The sequence below is a fragment of the Bos indicus x Bos taurus genome, chromosome 19, assembly GCF_003369695.1.
Source record: "Bos indicus x Bos taurus breed Angus x Brahman F1 hybrid chromosome 19, Bos_hybrid_MaternalHap_v2.0, whole genome shotgun sequence".
NCBI lineage: Eukaryota > Metazoa > Chordata > Mammalia > Artiodactyla > Bovidae > Bos > Bos indicus x Bos taurus.
In genome coordinates, this window is record NC_040094.1 from 50,921,428 (window position 1) to 50,940,871 (window position 19,444).

Genomic DNA, 19,444 nt, shown 5'->3' on the forward strand with positions numbered 1-19,444 from the left:
CCAGGGACAGGCCCACACTGGCACGAAGAATAGAGCGGCAGCCCCGTGGCTTTCACAGTGGGAGCCAGGCAGGGAAGCACATGGAGCCGTCCAGCCCCGAAGAGGCTCCTATGGGAGCAACAACTGTTGTGTGCCGGGCAGCCTCGCCCACAGGGGCAGCGAGCACAGGGCAACACGGAAAGGCACAGTAACCTCACCCCAAGCACATTAAACCAACCTCACTGTGTCCTCATCCTGGGGCCATGGTGCCCTTCCAGACACGTCACTTGCTAACAGGCTACTTCCATAAGCAAACCTGAAACTCAAGTGAAATGAACCCACGAGCTGTCTTCCTGGGTAACAACTAGCTCCCCAATCGAATCAGCCAACCTGCATTGGACTTCAAACACCAAACAGGCTTGCTGCTGGCAGAAGCAGGTGACAAAATTAAGGAGAGGTAGAAATAAATTAGTGGACAAAGGGTTTTTCCTGGTAGTGAAATTTCTCATTAAAAGATTCAGAACAAGATTTTCCATTAAAATAGTATAAATATTATCAAAGTGTCTAAAATAATAAACTATGTGGACAGACGTGACTTTCTGAGCACACCGTATATAACTGACACACAACTAAATCACTTTATGATCACAAATGTCACAATCTTGGTTTTGAACCAAGCTATGAATTTCAACTCTTAAAAATAACATACAGTAATATGATACAAGGTGTTTTGTAATGTGCATGGCTCCATACTTGTGTCAAGTATAAATTCTAAATACATACCACTCAGGCATGCTTAATACTTCCTTCAAACTTAAAACAAAAAAAAAATACTCTTTAAAAAACCATACATATACATGTATATACACACTCCCATCCCCCAAAATTGCACACATCAAGAGAAAAAGAACTCAAATGAGAAAATCAAAGCAAAGATGAGGGAATTCCCTGGCAGTCCCGTGGTTGGGACTCTGTGTGGTTAGGACTGATGAGGGTGGAGGTTTAAGCCCTGGGGAACTAACATCCTGTAAGCCACACAGCACAGCCAAAAAGAAGGAGGGGGGGGGGGTGAAATTTCTACATCAAAAATGACACAGTATAAGATCAAGAAAATAGACAACCACAGAACTGGAGAAAATATTTGCAAATTGTCTACCTGATCGAAGAGTCTAGAATCCAGAAAATACAAAGAGCTTGTATAGCTCAAAAACAAAAGACAACCCAATTTAAAACTGGGCAAAGGACTTGAATAGATGACAACGTTATTAGTCATCAGAGAAATGCAAATCAAAGCCATAATGAGAGACCCACTAGGTTGGTTACTTTTTTTTTTTTTTTTAATGTAAAATGACAGGGGCTGGTGAGGATATGGGGAAACTGGAACCCATGCCCTGCTGGCGGGAACATAAAAGAGCAGCCAAATCTCCATCCATTGACACATGGATAGACAAAATGTGGTCTGTCCTGCTAGGAACTGAATTGTATCCCCCCGGTAACTCATAATGGGACTGCATTTGGAGACAGGGCCTTTAAAGAGGTAATTGAGGTAAAATGAGACCCTATGGATGGGCCAGAATCCAGCAGGGCTATTGTCCATCCAGGACACAGACACTGATCAAAGGGCAACCACGTGAAGACCCAGCAAGCAGGTGGCCATCTGCAAGCCAAGGAGAAAGGCCTTGAGAGAAACAGCCCTGCCAGCACCCTGATCTCAGGACACCCAACCTCCAGAACTGTTGTTCAAGCCACTCAGCTTGGGTACTTTGTTATAGCAGCCTGAGCAAACTAATACACCATACTAGGCAGTAATCCTCAGCAAAAAAATGAAACGAAATACACACGCTACAACGTGGATGAACCTTGAATCATGCCAAGTGAGAGAAGCCTGTCACAAAGGACCACATACTGTATTATTCTATTTATCAGAAACAACCAGATTAGGAAAATCCACAGCAATAAGAGGGAGATTAGTGGTTGTGCATCGCTGAGGAGGATGGGGTTCCTTTTGGGGGTAATGAAATGTTCTAGAACTGACTGTGGTGCATAACTCTGTGAATAAACTAAAAGCCACTGATTTGTAAACTTTAAATGGGTGAACTGTACAGAATTAAATTATATCCCAATGAACCTATTTTTAAAATCTCATAGATAAGCAGATACTATCTCAAGTAATCAATAAGGATACTTCAAGCACAGGTAAGTTACCTTTCTACTTCTATTGGGGTCAGTTTTGATAACTTATATTTTTCTAAGAATGTCTATTTTTGTCTGAACTATCAAAGTTACCAGCAAAAGACAGTCTGAACATGTGGCTTTTATTCTCTGCAAGACCTGTCTTATAGCCCCCATCCGGGTGTCTACTATGGTTTATACGCTTCCCCTCCTGCTCTGTTGATGAGCCGGAAGTCTCTCTCTTTGGGAGGCATTTTTGGCCAATGATTCTTGCAAACCTGTGTCTTCTCCCTCACTCATTTCCTGTGTTCCCCTTCACTGTCTCCCCTGCTACTACCCTCGCTCTTTCCTTGGCAGTTTGAGCCTTTCTTCTCCTCCTCACAACATTAGAAAGGGGATAAGGCAGGGGTCTGGAGAAGGCAATGCCACCCCACTCCAGTACTCTTGCCTGGAAAATCCCATGGATGGAGGAGCCTGGTAGGCTGCAGTCCATGGGGTCGCTAAGAGTCGGGCATGACTGAGCGACTTCACTTTCACTTTTCACTTTCATGCACTGGAGAAGGAAATGGCAACCCACTCCAGTATTCTTGCCTGGAGAATCCCAGGGACAGAGGAGCCTAGTGGGCTGCCATCTATGGGGTCGCAGAGAGTCGGACACGACTGAAGCGACTTAGCAGCAGCAGCAAGGTAGGGGTCAGCAGCAGTTTCTACAAAGGGCCAGGGCCCAAACAGTGAGGTTCTGCAGACCACTGACTGCTTCCCTTTTCTTTAAAAAAAAAAAAAAGAAAGAAAGAAAGAAAGAAAACACTGTTGGAAAAAAAAGGAATAACCACTCTTGGCTCCAAGGCCATACAAAAACAGGCCAAGGCCAGCTTGGGCCCGCGGGCCATGGTTTCACAATTCCTCCTTAAAGTTTTAGACTGCCCTGTAAGTACGCTGCTAGCTGCATCTGGAGAGTTCTGATATACAATTGTGTTACTGTTCATTTCTATCTTTACAATTTTATTGCAAAATTTCTTTTGGGATTTCTTCTTTAACTCCTGTGTTATTTAGAAATCTATATATTTTCAAACTAAATACTCATGTCATGCCTTTATCTTTCTGTATCCAACTTTCAATTTCATTGTTTCATTGGTCAAAGAATGTAGACTGTACACCAGTGGTTCTTTGAAATTTCTTGAGACTTGTTTTACAGCCTTACTAGTAAATGTGCAGCATTTGTAAATGCTCCTGTGTCTAAGCAAGCATCCGCTCAGCCACAGCGGCACAGCCCTACATGAACCCACAGAATCAGGCCTGTCTCCTGCTGCCTAAGTCTTACACAAGGCTCCCTGCTATTCCAGTTCATCCCACTATTCTCTTTCATAAATGAACTGTCAGCAATGGAGAGAGGTGTTCTGAGTTCTCAGGATGACACCAGATTCGTCCATTTATCCCTGGAGCCCTACGATGTCTGCTTTTCATGTCCTCAAGTATAATAGCAACTTGTGTCAGTCACGGATGACGCCAAGTGGCCGGACTACCCACATCTGTTCCCTCTGTCTCTGCTACTGGTGTTGGCGAGATTTGGGCATGGCGAGGGGACAGAAGGACAAGGGGGACCTCTGGGCATGTGCTGCAATGCTCACATCCACCCCCTGGCCTCCCAGCCACCAACATGGAGGATGCAGTCACGTTGCTGAAGAGCTGGCACACCTCACCACGGAACTGCCTCTGGGTCTGGATGAGGGGAGGAGTCCTGGAGGAGGGGGAGGAGCCGTGACAGGACAGGGCGAGGGGAGCAGCTGCATCACAGTGTCAGCACACCAGCGTCCACACACACCATGCATGAAAGTATTGCCACAGGATGTGGCCCAGGAGTGCACGGCCACCTCCTGACTTCCGCCTCATGTATACCCTTCCCGCAGAACCAGAAGGGGAGGGGATCTCGGCAGAGGGACCCAGCTCAGGCACTGTGGCAGTGTGGTGGTGGCCTGCGGACAGGAACCTTCCAACACAGGGCTGGAGGAAGAGGGGGCAATCGTTCCCTTGGTTCTGAACCAGCCCTCCTCTTCTCACCTGAAAGCTTTGGTCCCCAGGGTGACCAAGAAGACTCACAGAACAATGTCTGGTGCCCAGGAGGTACTCAATAAAGATTCTCAAATTGCTGTTTTGGTTATTTCTAGCAAGCATGCCTGGGAGCACCACTTGCTCTACAGCCAAGGGCTGGGGTTTGACACCCAGGCCGACTTGGGACACGCGGCCTTGGGCCTGCTGAGACCCTGCACAGCTCCAGGCCACCCAGCCCGAACTCCTGGTGGAAACAAGGACAAGCACAGCTGCCACCAGTGCCTCGTGCCCTCCAGGAACCTGCAAGAGGGGAGGTTCCACGAGGAGTCAAAGCCCGCCCGGGCCACATGAACCACCTTGAGGGGACGAGCCGTGCTGAGGGACACACAGGGAGCCGGCTCCAGCGGGTCCCCCAGGTTCTGGGCAAACATCATAACCAGCTGCCTCGAAACAGGTGGAGTGAAAAGCAGTCATGGTAAAATCACACAAGAAAAGCACACATGGGAGGGAGAGTCTTCAGATGCCACAACGGACAGAAACCCGAGCGCTCCAGATAAAAACAGAACCTAAAAGATAACACTGGCGGGGCTTCCCCTGGTGGTCTAGTTCGTTAAGAACCTGCGTGCCAATGCAGCAGACAATCCCTGTGGGAAGATTCCACGTGCCGCAGGGCAACTAAGCCCGTGCGCCCCAACTACTGAGCCAGTGCTATCTTAGAGCCCATCGTCACAACGAAGAGTAGCCCCCACTACTCGAGAAGCAACCAGAGAAAACCTTCGTGCAGCAACACAGGCACGGCGCAGCCAAAAATACATACATAAATCTTAAAAAAAAAAAGATAACATTGGAAATGGAGGCCTAGAGTACTAAACATATAAGAAGAGGAATGAAAACCACAGTGAAGGACCCGAGGGAGATTTTAAAAAGAACTGAAACAACGTCTGGAAACAAAAGGAGAAAAGATTCATGCCACGGGCAGAGCTCTACAGTGGCCTTGGAGGCCAAGCTCAGGAAGTTAGCCAGGCCAGCGGAGCAATGCAACACCACACACACGAGGGCTGGCAGCCCGGCTCGACCAGAACAAGGGAGCGACTACAGGGGCCTGTTCCCCACTGTCTCTAGTCTGTACACAGCTCCTTTATTGCTATGTTTTCACTGACGTTATATTGTAGCACGAGGCAAAAACAAATCGGGGTGCTAATTCTTTTCCGTGGCCTTGTTTACTTTAAATGAGCAGCTTCTACATGTGGTTGTGAACATATCCAGAGACATCAGGTAAAAAGCCTTTTTAAAACACAAATTCAGGGAATTTCCTGGCGGGTCAGTGGTTAGGACTCTGTGCTTCCACTGCAGGGGGCATGTGTTCGGTCTCTGCTTGGGGAACTAAAATCCCACAAGCCACGTGGCACAGCCGAAAAAAAATTTGTTTAATGAATGAACAAACACATACACACGTACAAATTCAATAAAAGGAGGTAAGCACCACGTCACTTGCCCCCAGAAAACCATAATGAGCCTGATGAGAGACCAGCGAGGACCCTGAAACATCGGCAGACACTGTTGGGCAGGCAGAGGGGAAGAGGAGAGGAAAGCTGTGGGAACCCTCGAATCTTGGCCCAAGTTCACAAACCTGAATCAGTCTCCCAGCCAAAGACAAAACAAGCCGGAGCTCATGGTTTCAAGTTTCACTTGAGACACAGAATCCACAGCCCAGATCACGCTGGGCTCGCTGGGCTCAGAGACCCTGCCCAAAGCAGAACCCCTCCTCCCAGCCCGGGCCCCAACGCGGGCTGGCCAGGTGAGGAGGAGCCTTGGGTCCAGCTCAGCTCGGCTGGGCTCCACACCTCCCTGGGGGAAGGCGTCATAAGGGAGGAGTCTCAGGAGCTGCCGGCACAAAAGCTGCCCACAGGCCACAGACACCGAAACCGGAAGCCCTACAGCCACCGTCCGGGAGCACAAGACACAGGGTGGCCAGGCTGGGAAGTGGCCGGTACGCTCTCTTCCAAAGCAGAGCAGCTCCAGTCCACAGACGTTCCGACACCAGCCCTACTGGGATCATAAGCAAATTAAAATTCAAGTAATGCATTACACATCTCAGACCTCAAGTTACAAATGAAGCCGTCCACTTACTCATCAAAGGAAGGTAAAGGGCCAACAAGAAAACTTTCCCCGGACACTCCCACATCCCCTGGCCTGCCTCACTGGACAGCCAAATAAACTCCACTTTCATTTCCATTTTCCAACTATTTGATAAGCAAGAGATCAGTTGATACCCTCAGGATTTTTTTTTTTTTAATGAGACACCAAGTACCTCACCTGACAAAGCCCCCACCTCGGCCGGCATGTGCCCCATGCTCCCTACACTTGGTCTCGCAGGCCCAGCTCTCACATGTTGACAGGGAGGACCCTGAAGACCCGGAGGGCGCAAGTCCAGCCCCTGTACACACTGCACTCAGCTCAAGCGAGGTGGATCACACAGGCCAAAGGCTTGAAACTGGGGGTTGGGGGAGGTGGTCAGCACGGGGGCAGGGCAGCACCAGGAGCCTTGGTCCTGGGCCTCCCCCAGGAGTCTGGGAATGTGTCTGTCCTGATCCCCTGGACTCTTTCTCCAACCAATGAACAAAGGCCTAGTGAGCACATGTGCATGAACATAAGCTACCAGGAAAGACCTTGGGCCTGCGCTCCGAGGCCCACAAGCTGCAACTGCTGAAGCCCGTGTGCCTAGAGCCTGTGCTCCGCAACAACACCACACCCCACCTGCCACAACTAAAGAAAGCTGCACGTGCCAGCGACGGAAGCCTGCACAGCCAGTCAGTAAAAAAGAGCATGTTAATCTCAAAGAACTTAACGACTGTCATCTCGGCAGCTGGTTAGGGCTTACTGTCCTTAACGACAACCAAAATTCGAGAGACTGAAATTATGCTTAGGGTTTTCTGTAGCGTTTCCATTTCCTTTTCCTTTCCTCCGGATGCCATATCCCAAAGGAGCGCTAACAACTGAAAGTAAAACTATCTGGTAACGTCGAAAGTATAAGTGATCTGCTTCCTTCATCAAAGATGTTTTGTTCTGTGACACATACCATTCCCACTGTACAAAGGCAATTTGGTGGGATACTGTAATTAACCCACCAGGTTCCAAAAGATCCAGTAGAGGCCTCCAGGATAACTTCTACACATAGGAAAGCTGAGGCCCAGGTCAGATAACTACTCTAAGTCACAGGAGGATGAAAGAATGGAGCCAAGACTCAGAAGCAGCCCCAGAGTGCAAGTCCCTGATTCAACTCACAGACATGGCATCCCTCCCCCAGCGCAACCTTTTCACTGCCGAGAGGACTCTGCTCTGTTGTCCTTGAAGCTGGGTGACCTTGGCCAAGTTACTTACCCTCTCTGTGCTGCTTGACTCTGCAAATCAGGCTCCTGAAGTTCCCATTTCAAAGAGTTACTGCAGTGATTAAATGGATTAATAGAGATAGAATGTTACCTCAGCACAGGGCCTTACATCGAATAAACACTCAATAAGTGCCTAACCACCCCCTGCCCCACCAAGAGAGTAAACTCTGGCGAAGATAAGCAGGTGAAGGAGGGATCACAATGAAAAAAGAAAACCTTTGTGGAAGACATGGAGACTGCAGAAGGAACAGCACCACCTGTCAAAAGCCATCATTAAAACTCTCAGAGAAATAAGAGAAGCCTATTGCAACTACTACCTAAGAATACGATACTAAGAAAGGAACACCCAGAGAACACGCATGAACTCATGGAGACCAAACATCTCAATAGCAGGGTAGAAGGGCCAGAAGAGAAAGCTGAGGAAGGTGAGAACAGAGAAAAGAGCCTACAGGAAAGAAACAATGGCATGTGAAGAATCAGGAATCACCATTTACACAAAATTTTACCACAGGTAAAACTAATCTATAATGCAAGAGAATCCAGCCAGCAGCTGCTTCCGAGTAGTGACCATAGTGCTCGACCTCCCAACAGGAGGCATGCCCAGGACTCACGGAAGGGTACTCCTGGGACCTGTGCCCTCATCACATGTGACTTCTACCTTCAAAAGAAGTATTAATAGTTAACAACATGCCTGCTGAACACGTCTGTCTTTGAAATGCAACAAATGCTTGAGACAGACCAACATGTAGAAAAGAGGAGGGGGTGTGGCAGACCCTGAGCGGCAGGGCAGAGAAAACATCCGCCGCAGAACCAGTGCTGGGAGTCTGAGCACTCACTTATGTGAATTATGCGACTCATCTATGTGTGTGAACTTTTTTGTACTAAAATGTTGCAGGAAGAGAGTCAGGGATCAGAATCACATCAAACTTTTCAGAAACAGCACTGAAGGCCAGATCAACAGAAAACACTTTCAAAACACTGACAGTAAATACTTTTTGGCCTAAGGTTCTATACCTAGCCAAACTATCAACTAGATATAAGGGCAGAAAAAAGACACTTCCAATCATTCAGGGTCCCAAAGATTCGCCTGTCTTGCATTCTTTCTAAGGAGCCTACTAAAGGGCTGTGCTTCATTTATACTCAAACGAAGGATCAACCCAAGAGAGAAGACAATATGAGATCCAGGAAGCCTGGCTTCCAATTCAGGAAAGAGGCAGAGGGAATCTCAGATGACAGGGAAGGCAGGCGTGGAGGGAGAGGAGTTAAAGGGCTACACTCTCATTTCCTATAAAGGCAACAGACAACACCCAAAACCGGGAGCAGTGAGGGGGGTGGAGGCAACAAAACAAGCAACAGAATAATGTTACTTGTAATCAAGGAGGTAAATTTCCAAAATCATCAGCTAAGAAAAAGGTCCAAGTGGGGCCCCTGGCAGGAGGGATGGGAGGGGAGCAGCCAGTGACACCCTCCCACTGAGAGGTTGGGGCCCCTCCCCTCCTTCAAACCCAGAGAGCCAAGTGGGGTCCTATGGTGCTTTGTGCTCTGAGTCCCACATGGAATAAGACTGACCACCCTCCTGGAGAGGCCTCTGGATGAAAACAAAGGGAGGAGGAGGGACCAGCTGCTCCCCCAGGACATGAAGCAGCCGAGTGCCCACTAATGCCATAGCACACAAGGCCGGCCTGGAGCAAGCTAGACTCTTGCCCCGAAAAATCTTGAGATCATAAAAATGGAAGTGTTTTAAGCCACCTCCTCTGGGTGGTTTGTCATCAGCAGGAGGTGAGGGGAGCAGCAGGAACCACTGTGTTTTCGTGGTAAGACAGGACTATTTTTTGTAAGCTCTAAATTATGTGGACGTCTGATTTGGATGAAAGTAACTAAAAGACCTTTTTTTCAATTAAACGTGAAGGTAAAGCCAAGTAAAATCTTAAGCCTAAAAAGAAAACACTAAAACAGCATCTGGGCTGGTAGGCCCACCCTGGCAGCCACGCCGCGCACACCCGTTTCCACGTCCCCACACCTGCACCACGTGCGGCCTCCAGGAGAGCATGGAGGCAGCCAGTGACTCAACAGCAAGCAGCTGGAGGGGAGTGGGGGTGCCCCGGATCACAAACTAAGTGTCTTAATCATCTGGAGAGAAAACAAGGGGGAGCAAGGAAAGGCATGGAGGCCGTTCCCAACAGCAGCACACAGCCAGGCAGCAGGACAGCCTTGCTCAGGGCTGGTCCTGGGCGTGCACCGGCAGGTCCCCACGGCAGCCCAGGCGGCCCCCCTCCGGCTCTCCAGGAGGACCCGGGCAGGTCTCCCAGTCCCCGGGGTGGAGGGTGACAAAGGTTCCGTCAAACCCTCACGGGGAGGACACTGGGGCTGTCGGCATCCGTTAGAAGAGATGCATTTCAGGCTAAATGTCAGCATTGGCTGCCGCCGCCTGCACACACTACAGCTCCCCTGGGAGGCCTCTACCCTCACCTCGAATGTGTGCAACCCCCGAGTTCACAAAGAGCCAGGCGGCACTACCCTGGCACTCAGGAAACCCGGGCAGGGAGCTGCCGTGAGGCATGGAGGTGGCGCTGGCTGGCCGGCTTGGTGGGTGCAAACACATGAATCGTAGCTGCGGGCGGGAGGAATATCAGGTGCATCTCTACGCCCCGAGGGCTCGACTCCTACATTAAATCCCTCCCACTGGAACAGCCGGCTCCAGTTTCAGCGAGAGCGAGCGTGAGAACAGGTCCTGCTCCGGCCCGGCAGCCACAGCTTCTACCTCCCCACCTCTGGTAAGTACCTACTATTTGTACCTACTATTTCTTCTCAAACGCAAGTTTTCTTTCAAAACTCCTCTCAGATATACCTTAAAACTATCTGCTCAGTGAATCACCTGCCCGGAGTCTCTCTGCCCTGGTCTTTTCTCTGCGGATTACTCAGGACCCAGCAGGTGCACTGCTGGAAAGGAGACCATTATTACAAAACTTTTAATAAGGCTTACACTTTATTCTAAGAGTATAAACGAGTTTATTTGGATGTGAAGTTCTCAATTCTACCATAAAATTCAACAACTTTAAACCCAAACTCAATTTGATGTTATGCTTATCTGTTCTTCACCTTAAAAAATTAACAAGTTTCAACATAAAAGGACCACATATATATATAGATAGTTGCAGATCTTAATTTGTAATTTAATTTTACAACCTTTTAGATTAAAAAAATGATTAACACTGGTAGTCCCTGGGGAAGAGACCTGGGGAGCAGAGGTGGGAGTGAGATTTTTTTTTTTTTTACTGTGCTGTCGTTCACGCTTTTTGAATTCCAAACTTTGTGAATGTATTCTCTCTCCAAAAATTTTAAATTAAAAATTAAAGAGGAAAAAAATTCAAACCTTTTGGAGTTTAAAATAAGTGCTGTTTTGACATAAGCTTACCAAGAAAACAAAAAACATCTTAACTAAAAAGGATCTCTGTACATACAAAAAGGGAATTTTCTTACTCTTAAAAAAGTTTCTCATAAATTTGCATGAAAACAATTACTGATCAAATTATTGGTCAGACTGGCCAACATCAGACTTAAAGTAATGAAAACCTGTCTACCTGTTATCCTGATTTTTATTTTGTATCAGCCAAATCCTTCCAATGCTTTAACCTGGTGCTTTAAGGAGGAGGCGGGCAGTTTGGGGCTCTGGCTCTAGGGAGGTGTCCCAAATGTTAAAGCTGTGTGTTCACTGCTGAACACTGTCTGTAACCCAGGGTCTCTGGCTGAAACCAGAAAGAGCCCCTGGTTGTCTTCCTGGATCCATTTCTCCAAACTATATTCCAGAAAACTATCTTTTACCCTAGGTCATGGTTGCCCTCATGTTTATCCTTCATTTTAAAGAACTGAAAGTCTGGGAGGGAGTGGTGGTTAATCACTGGAAAAGCTCAATTGGGAGTAAAACTCACAAATCTCGTTCTTGCGACACCCCAGTGGGTAGGCGACAATGGCGTGTCCTTGAGTTATGCAATAATGCCACATCACAATATCGTAATTATAGCATGCCCTTCAGAACGCGCTACCTGGCGAGGCTCCCTGCCAGGCAGCTGGACACCACCGGGGAGGGTGGAAGATTCTTCCAGTGCAGAGGTTAGTACGCATGACACGCATAGCTACCCGGCACGTCACAGCAATGCCCCATAAAGTTAAGCTGTAATTACCTCTATTGTGTCCTATCAAAGTTCAAAAACATCTTTCTCTTGCCTATTTTTCGGAGTTCAGACTCTCTAGAAAATTGTTAAACATACTGGCCACTCACTATCACCCTAACGACTGGCAACTATGGAGACACTTGTCCACACTTAGGAGGCTATTGAGAGACGTGCAATGGCACCTCAGTGCTTCCGAAACAGGCAGACAAAGCCCCGTGGACACGAAACCACAGGTGGCTCAGCGCACTATGTGGGCAGCACCATCCAGCTGCCCAGGCCTGTGGGAGGGGACGCCGCAGCCGGCTCCCCGGTCTCCAAGTGGGACGTGGGCAGGGGTGGCGGCACGTGAGGGGTCACGGGAGGGTGTTTTGAAACAGAGTGGGCTCGGGCCAGGGGCCACGGTGTCCCTGTGGCCCTGCTCCCTACCCACACCCCTCAGGGTGGGACCCGACTCCGCTGAGGGCACAACTGAGGGCAGGCCTCGCGCCAACAGCTGCTCGCAGGCAGGAAGGCAGGCGGGGACCCCCTCCCGCATTCGAGGACAGCACCCTGACCTAACATGCAGGGCTCCCCACGCCTCCTGCTGACCCAGTGAGAGCTGTAAGAAGGGTGAAAGACGCTGTCCCACAAATAACCTTCTAGGACTAGGCTAACATCTGCATTTTCAACTAACATGCTAACGTTGCAGTTCTCCCAGGAAAGCCAAACCGCGGACCCTGGTTTGTTAACCTCTCCCTGTATGGCCCCCCAGCCCCTAGATTGTATCAGCTTTCCCAGGACAAGGACAGTGAAACACCCATCTTATCCCCTTCAGAAAAAACTTCACCTCTGATTGCTAATCTAAACTTCCTATTTACAAACTTAAATTCTGGACTATATTGTTTTGGCAACAACACCCTTTCTTTCCCCCATCCCCACCCCGCTGCCAGCCTGCACCAGGTCTGGCAGATATAAACTGACCAGAGATGGGTAAACCCTGTTTCTGCGGATGGCCAGACTGACGAAGTCCTGGGCACTCAGCTTTAGCTTCTCACCCTGTAAACTTCACCTGGGCAAGAGAAAACCCACGGACTGACATCATCTTCCTAGAGGCTGTCCCCTTTGGAAGCTTACAGAAGCCTCAATCTTACCCCATTTATTTCTCTGACATGATTGCATTTTTATAACCTAGTGAACTAGCTCGTCTCCATCAGCGTCTGAAGCAGCTGCACTCCCTTGTTTTAATTAGTGAATTGTGCAACCCTGGAGAGGTCAGTTTACTCAAAGTTACTAAAACTGCTGCCCCTGTGACTCCATCCAGGCTCGCCTTCCAACAGTTGCGCCCTGGAATACTCTCATCTCCCAGAACATTGGCACGAAGGAAACCATCCCCTGAAAACCTGTTCACTGTCCTTGTAAGATAGCCGACCAAAGAACAAAAGGTTCAGACCAAAACTGCGGGCACAAGATCATCTGACTGAAAAAAGTACATGTTAACATAGGAGCAATTAATTCCCAAACTATTATTTTGAGTAACGCTGTGAAAACTTACATACAACAGATCTCCTATAAACCTTTGAGAAAACTTAACCAAAGTGAGCTTATTTTATATTTTGGCCTCAAAGTATGAGCAACATCAAACAATAGTGCTTTTAAAGCTAACACCATCGTCATCTTAAACCCGAGGGGTTTTCAGCTGGTTTGGGCTCGCGGGTCCGGGCTGGTGCAGCAGGTGTGTGTCTGTGTTCACTCCTGGTACCACCAGGACTCTCGGGCTCACACTTCATGAAACGTTTTGCAACTGTCATCATTTTGATCACCGTGCTTCCAGCTAGTGATGAAATCATCAGTTTTCAGATCTCTGCCATAACATATCCTATACAATCATGGGAACCTGACTTGCAGAGGTTCTCACGCCTTCAGAATCAGGGAGCATAATGGGACGTGCCAGCACAGGTTGCCCTGACTTATCAGGCTGGCCCCAAGCTGGCTGGAATAGCTTCCTGACGGGAGGCAGGAAATAATGCTTTTATAGCCCAGGGCACACCTGCCCCACAAGGTATGGACTGAACTCGTAAACTATTTCGCATTTTCCCTTAATAAAAGGGGAAATTAGGAAGACGCAAAGCTGTGACCACATGTTTAACCAAGCTGGGCTTTCATACTGCGTGTAGTTCCCGCAATTGTTCCCAGGGGGAGAGGAGGAACACGGGCGAGAGTCAGGCACCAGGTGCCGCCGGGCTGGCCGCTGCCCACCTGGTACCCTACCAATGAACACCCCAAAGACGGCCTGAGGAACCCACCTCTCCAATTAGGGGGCAGCCAAAAATCTAGTTTCTCGTCCAAACTATGCACCCGAGCAAACCTGCTCTCCAGAAACCGTCCCCATGACAGAAGGCAGCAGGCCACCCAAACCACTTCTCAGAAACACGTTTTCAAGGGGATGGGACAATAAAACAGGTTAACAGAGGCAGCTTGTTGGGGGGAAGAGTGGTTCTTTGTGTTTTTAAGAAATATGAAAATAATGAGCAGAGGAACCAGTCTGCTTAGAGTAAGATCAGAGTTTTTTTTTTTAAAGAAGATATCCAAGTGAAATTAAAATCCCACTCCCTCCCCGCTTAAGCCCTCCTCTCGCAAACTACCCATTACCTCATCTTCAATGTGTGAGACGGCACAGAGGGTAGCTACGCTTTATTCTGTGAAAACAAGTCTCTTAGATTTCCCATGCATATTTCTCTATTTTTAAAGGGCTGCTTTCCAGCTCAGTGTTTTAACCAACCCGACGTCTAGAAGGTGATGCTTTATACAAGCAATTTCACAAGGCTCAGAACTAACCATATTTACTCATTCCTTAAAACTGCAGTTGCAAGTTATTTCCTTTATAAGTTTATTTTTTAAAGTGTTTAAAAATATTGAGAAGCTAAGTCCTTTCGACACTCTTTTATGCAAATTAAAGTGCCGGCCTTGATTCCTCACCACCACCGCCCCCAGCTCTCCCCACCCACAGGCTTTCTCTAAGACACAGTCACCCCATGGGCTGGTCCTGGACACGCAGCCGCACCCGGCCCTGCGGAGATCCTCCCAGACCTCACGTCTTTTGTTCTCAGCTTCAGTTTATGAAGCAGAGTGAGAGCCCAGGGGTGTGCAGAGCAGCCTCTGAAGGAAATTCGGGAGATTAAGCTTGGGGGGTGGGCAGGGACAGGAGGACCCTGGGGAAGAAATCTAGAGGCCCCTTCTACAGGTTAAAGGCTGGGCTGCGTTCCTCCCAGAATCCAATCATTTCTAAAATTAGGCACCACTCACTCTGGTTTCCTCTTGCCAGGAGGGCTGCTAAGCTTTTCTGCCTTCTGGTAAGGCCAGAACAGGCAGGGATGGGCTACTACCCGAGGTGGGCAGTGGAAGGCGAAACCACATGAGGACAACTGCTTACTCACAGGCTCATCACATCTTAATATCATTCAAATCAACATAAACACAGCACTTATGTTTGTATGCTGGCCAACACAAACACTACTCAGAAAGCTGACTTTTCATTTGTGAATTTAGAAGCGGGCGGGGGGTTGCCTGGGAGGGGATGTCGCATTTTTACTTGTTCTTCACTTTTAAATATTCCCTCGTAGAACAGAACACTGTGATTAAATAGGACAGATAGACTGAATGTTACAATCACACTCGCCTTGCTCTCAGTGAGCACAAGTGTGAATGTCACAGGCACGCGTGAGCCCAGGCTTTCTCAGGTCGCATTGGAGCTCAGCACTTGGTCCAGGTAACAGGACTCGTCCAGAAACCCCAGGCACACAGACGGGGGCGGGATCTCAATAGTCACTCGGTCAGCTGGGTGCACAACCTTCCTGACACATGAGGCCTCAGATCACAGGTTAAAGGTTCCCAAAACCCAAAGAGGTACAGGTATTCTGTGAAACGCCACTAAACCCTCCTGCAACCACACTTCCCCTACGGTAACAGAAAGCACTGTGGGGGTGGCACCTGGGGTATCGTAGAGGGGCGGCTGATGCCGTCTCATACCTGCTCCTCCTTCAGCAGTTACATCACCTGGGGGGGCCTTTGCTTCTCCTCCTCCATGAGCCAGGGAGCTCAGGCTGGTTCTTCATTAGCCTGTTAGCCAACATCCTGACACTAAAGCTCTGCTCCTCCATTTCAGCTCCTGGTCCCCAAATGAGCAAGACTTCCCTGGTCACACCCACAGCCCGTGAAGCCGGCTTCAAGTAGAAGCGCTCAGAAAGGAAAGCAAAGGAGAAACGGTGACCTGCTTCCTTAAAAACAAGGCTGAACTACACAGGAGCCAGCAGGGCTCAGACGCCAAATCACAGAAGGAAAATGAGCCTTCTCAAAGAGCGAAAACCAAAAAAGCCACATTACATCCCCAGGCCCCCAGGAAAGCCGTTCAAGTACAAGTGTTTCCAGTGTCCCTTTACTTGCAATGAAAAGTCACATCTTTTCAACCACATGAAATACGGTCTTTGTAAAAACTCCATCACTTTAGTGTCCGAACAAGATCGCGTTCCCAAGTGCTCCAAACCAAACTCTTCGGACCCTAAGCAAACCAATCAGCCCGACCCTGTGGTGAAGCCCACCTCTTCCAAGCCAGTCCCAAGCGGGCTCTCACACCTGGATGCCAAGCTCCAACACAGCCTCGCCAAGGACGACATCAAGGAAAACCTGGACCTGCACGCACGCGGGCCCCACAGGTGCCTCGGACAGAAGCCCACTCCCCACAAGGAAGCAGCACCCCCAAGCCCAGCCCCAGAAGCTGCCGTGGGCACCCAGCCTGTTCTGGAAGGAGCTGTCCGGCCTTCAGCATTCGTTCCAGTGGGGGAGCACAGACTCAAAGGGCAGGAGCTCACGGAAACTCCTGAAGCGCTGGCCCTGACCCACGCCCCTGCCAAAGCCTCCTCCTTCCACACCAAGTCTGCCTTCCACGCCCCCGGCTACCCCTGGAGAGCTGGCTCACCTTTCCTCACACCTGAGTTCCCACATAAAATCCCATCCACAAAGGGCTTTGGCGCCACTTCCCCGTATGTGCACCCCAGCATCACGGAGTACCCGCCTCATTTTTACACGGAGCATGGACTGGCCACCATCTACTCACCCTATCTACTCGCAGGGAACTCGCCCGAGTGTGACAGCCCCCTGCTGTCTGTCTACGGGACCCAAGACCAAAGACACTTCCTGCCTCACCCAGGGCCCATCCCTAAGCACCTGAACCCGGCTCCATCCACATACGACCACTACAGATTCTTCCAGCAGTATCACTCCAGCCTGCCAATTCCTTACGGATTTTACAGACCCGAGTCTGCATTCTCCTCCTACGGCCTCAGACTCCCACCCGTGGCTGGCATTTCACGGGACCAAAGCTCACATCTACTGGAAGAAGCTGCCCTGGGTTACCAGGCCTTGAGTCCCTCCAAGTTAAACTCCTCCAACTCCCACAAAAAACACACAGAGTTGGAGAAGCAGAGTCCGACTCCCGAGGCTAAAGAACCTTCCAAAGATGGGCAAAGGGACACGGAAGGGACCAAAATGAGCCCACGCGCGGGCAGCGCGGCCACAGGCTCCCCGGGAAGGCCGAGTCCCACCAACTTCACACAGACAAGCCAGCCATGCGCTGGCCTGTGCGGCCTCTCAGATGCGCCCGCGTCCAGTGCCCCAGGAAGGATCCCACCACCTGAACAGGGCCTCGCAGCCTTCAAGCCCATCAAGAAGAACACGGAGCACCCACATTCCCAGGCCCCAGAAAACAGAGCGGCATCTCCGAAAAGGTAAGCGAGTCCATTTTCCAAACCTCTGAAGTAATGTCTCTGGTTGGGCTCAGTCAGAGGGGATGGCAGTTGCCCAAACTTCCTGTGGGCAGGGTCCCTTAGCAAGGTCCCTGTGACGCCCTCTGTGTCTCTTCCAGCCTCGAGGCCTTGAGCACAGATGCTCCAACTCAGCTGGGGAGCCTGGAGGCCGCCCCCTCCAGCCCGGAGGACAGCTCCAGGGCAGCCCCGCTGAACCTGTCCACGAAACCAGAGGCTGAGCCGGCTGCCACGTGCAGCCCTGCCCATGGAGGATTCGTGGAGCCGCAGGACGCGCCCCTCAACCTCTCAGTGAAGGACCCCTGCAACGCCCTGACCTCAAGGCCCTCTGTGTGCAGCCCGCCTCGAGGAGCCGAGCCCGCCGCTGCCCCCACCCCCTCTCCAACTCAGCAGAGGGAACCTGCAAGTTCTGGGGACAGGCCTGACCCCAGCTCTGTGGAGGCCCCGGTGCCCAGCCCCACTGGGAAGGCCCAGGATATACGTGCAGCTGACAGCGATGAGCAGAAGCAGACGGCGGCCGTGGCCCTCTGCCAACTGGCAGCCTACAGCCCGGGGAATGTCGAGCCCGCGGCCCAGGAGCCCACCTGCCAGCCAGATGCACCCACCCCCAGGGCCCCAGAGAGCCAGGAGGCTCAGTGCGACCTCAGACCCAAAGGGCAAAAGAGGACGAGCCCCAGGGAGGTGGGGAAGGGCCAGCAGGGATCCAAGAAGGCAAAGCCCAGTGACACAGCCAGAGTGTTCACACTCCGGAAGAGAACTCGGGTGTCGTAGAGCCGCTCCCGGGCGGCCAGAGCTGCAGCCACAAGACGACTTGCAATGTAGGCAAGACAGCAGCAAACCCCCACCTGGCCCTCACTTTTCTCGTCTGGTCATTTTGACAACTCAGTTGTCTTCTTCACAAAATAGGGGGAAAAAAAAAGATAAAACTGCAACTCAATCCAGTTTTGTAAATATTAAGCATAAACGTTAAAAGGTGCTTCTGCTTCTGGCTGTAAAACATTTGAATGACTCACACTTTAGGACCTGATGCAAATTGTCAAATGAAACGCACAGGACCGAAAGGCAACTTTTAAGTGTTAGCATCTTAGAGGAACTCTCTTTAAAAATACTTTTCTTATTTTTAATTGTTTTTCTATTATGTCTACTATGTATTTCCAAGTAAAGAACAATTACTGGGGGGAAAAAAATGCCAGGAAAAGACATTTCCGGTACTAGCATTACAGTCCTATATGTAAAAATGCTATTTGTTATGACTGAATCACAGACAGCAAGAGGCTATTTATACAAGTAATTTATTTCCACCCGGAAGAACGCGTTGCGGGGAAGCCAGTCTCCACGTGCTCGGTCTTCACTACATTACAGTGCATCTTCTGACACATTCGACTGGTTTTCCACTTCCTAAAATGATGTATATGTTGCTAATTCTCCAATAAACTCATAGGGAAAATTCAAGGTTACGTAAAAAGAAGATAAGCATAAATGCTGTGTTATATTTTGCCACAATAAATAAACTCAATGAAAAAGAAAAAGAACGGAGGCAACAGCAATTAAAGCTGAGGTGGGGATGCCTCAGCGAGCGTGTGAGGGTGCGCGTGCATCTGCTGTGCACCAGGGGTCATCAAGCCTGGGTGAGGGCACGTGCCTGGGGTACCTGTGGAGACCAAACATCCAGGGCCTCAGTTTCCTAAGCCGCCGCCTAAACAGCCACAGGGCCCCTCACCCTTCACAAGGGCCATTCCCCACTGTCCAGAGGGTGCCTCTCAAAAGCATAAGGTGTGGGGAGAGGGGGTCAAGAAAGGGCCTGGAAATGGTGGCATGGAGCTAAGCTGACTGGACTGAGTGAGCTCCCTCCACAAGACGGGAGGTTTCAATGCAACTCTGACCAACA

The 19,444-nt window shown here is 49.8% G+C and overlaps 2 protein-coding genes across 4 annotated transcripts in view; one reads left to right on the forward strand and one right to left on the reverse strand.

Moving 5' to 3' along the window:
- Positions 1-19,444, reverse strand: part of TBCD (tubulin folding cofactor D) — a 148,489-nt gene that overhangs the window by 76,475 nt on the left and 52,570 nt on the right. The window lies entirely within an intron of this gene.
- On the forward strand, positions 9,927-19,079 carry ZNF750 (zinc finger protein 750). The gene is made up of 3 exons (XM_027517759.1): positions 9,927-10,363; positions 15,903-17,520; positions 17,658-19,079. The coding sequence occupies exons 2-3, from the start codon at positions 16,079-16,081 to the stop codon at positions 18,325-18,327; spliced, it is 2,112 nt and encodes a 703-aa protein (XP_027373560.1). The 5' UTR covers positions 9,927-10,363; positions 15,903-16,078; the 3' UTR covers positions 18,328-19,079.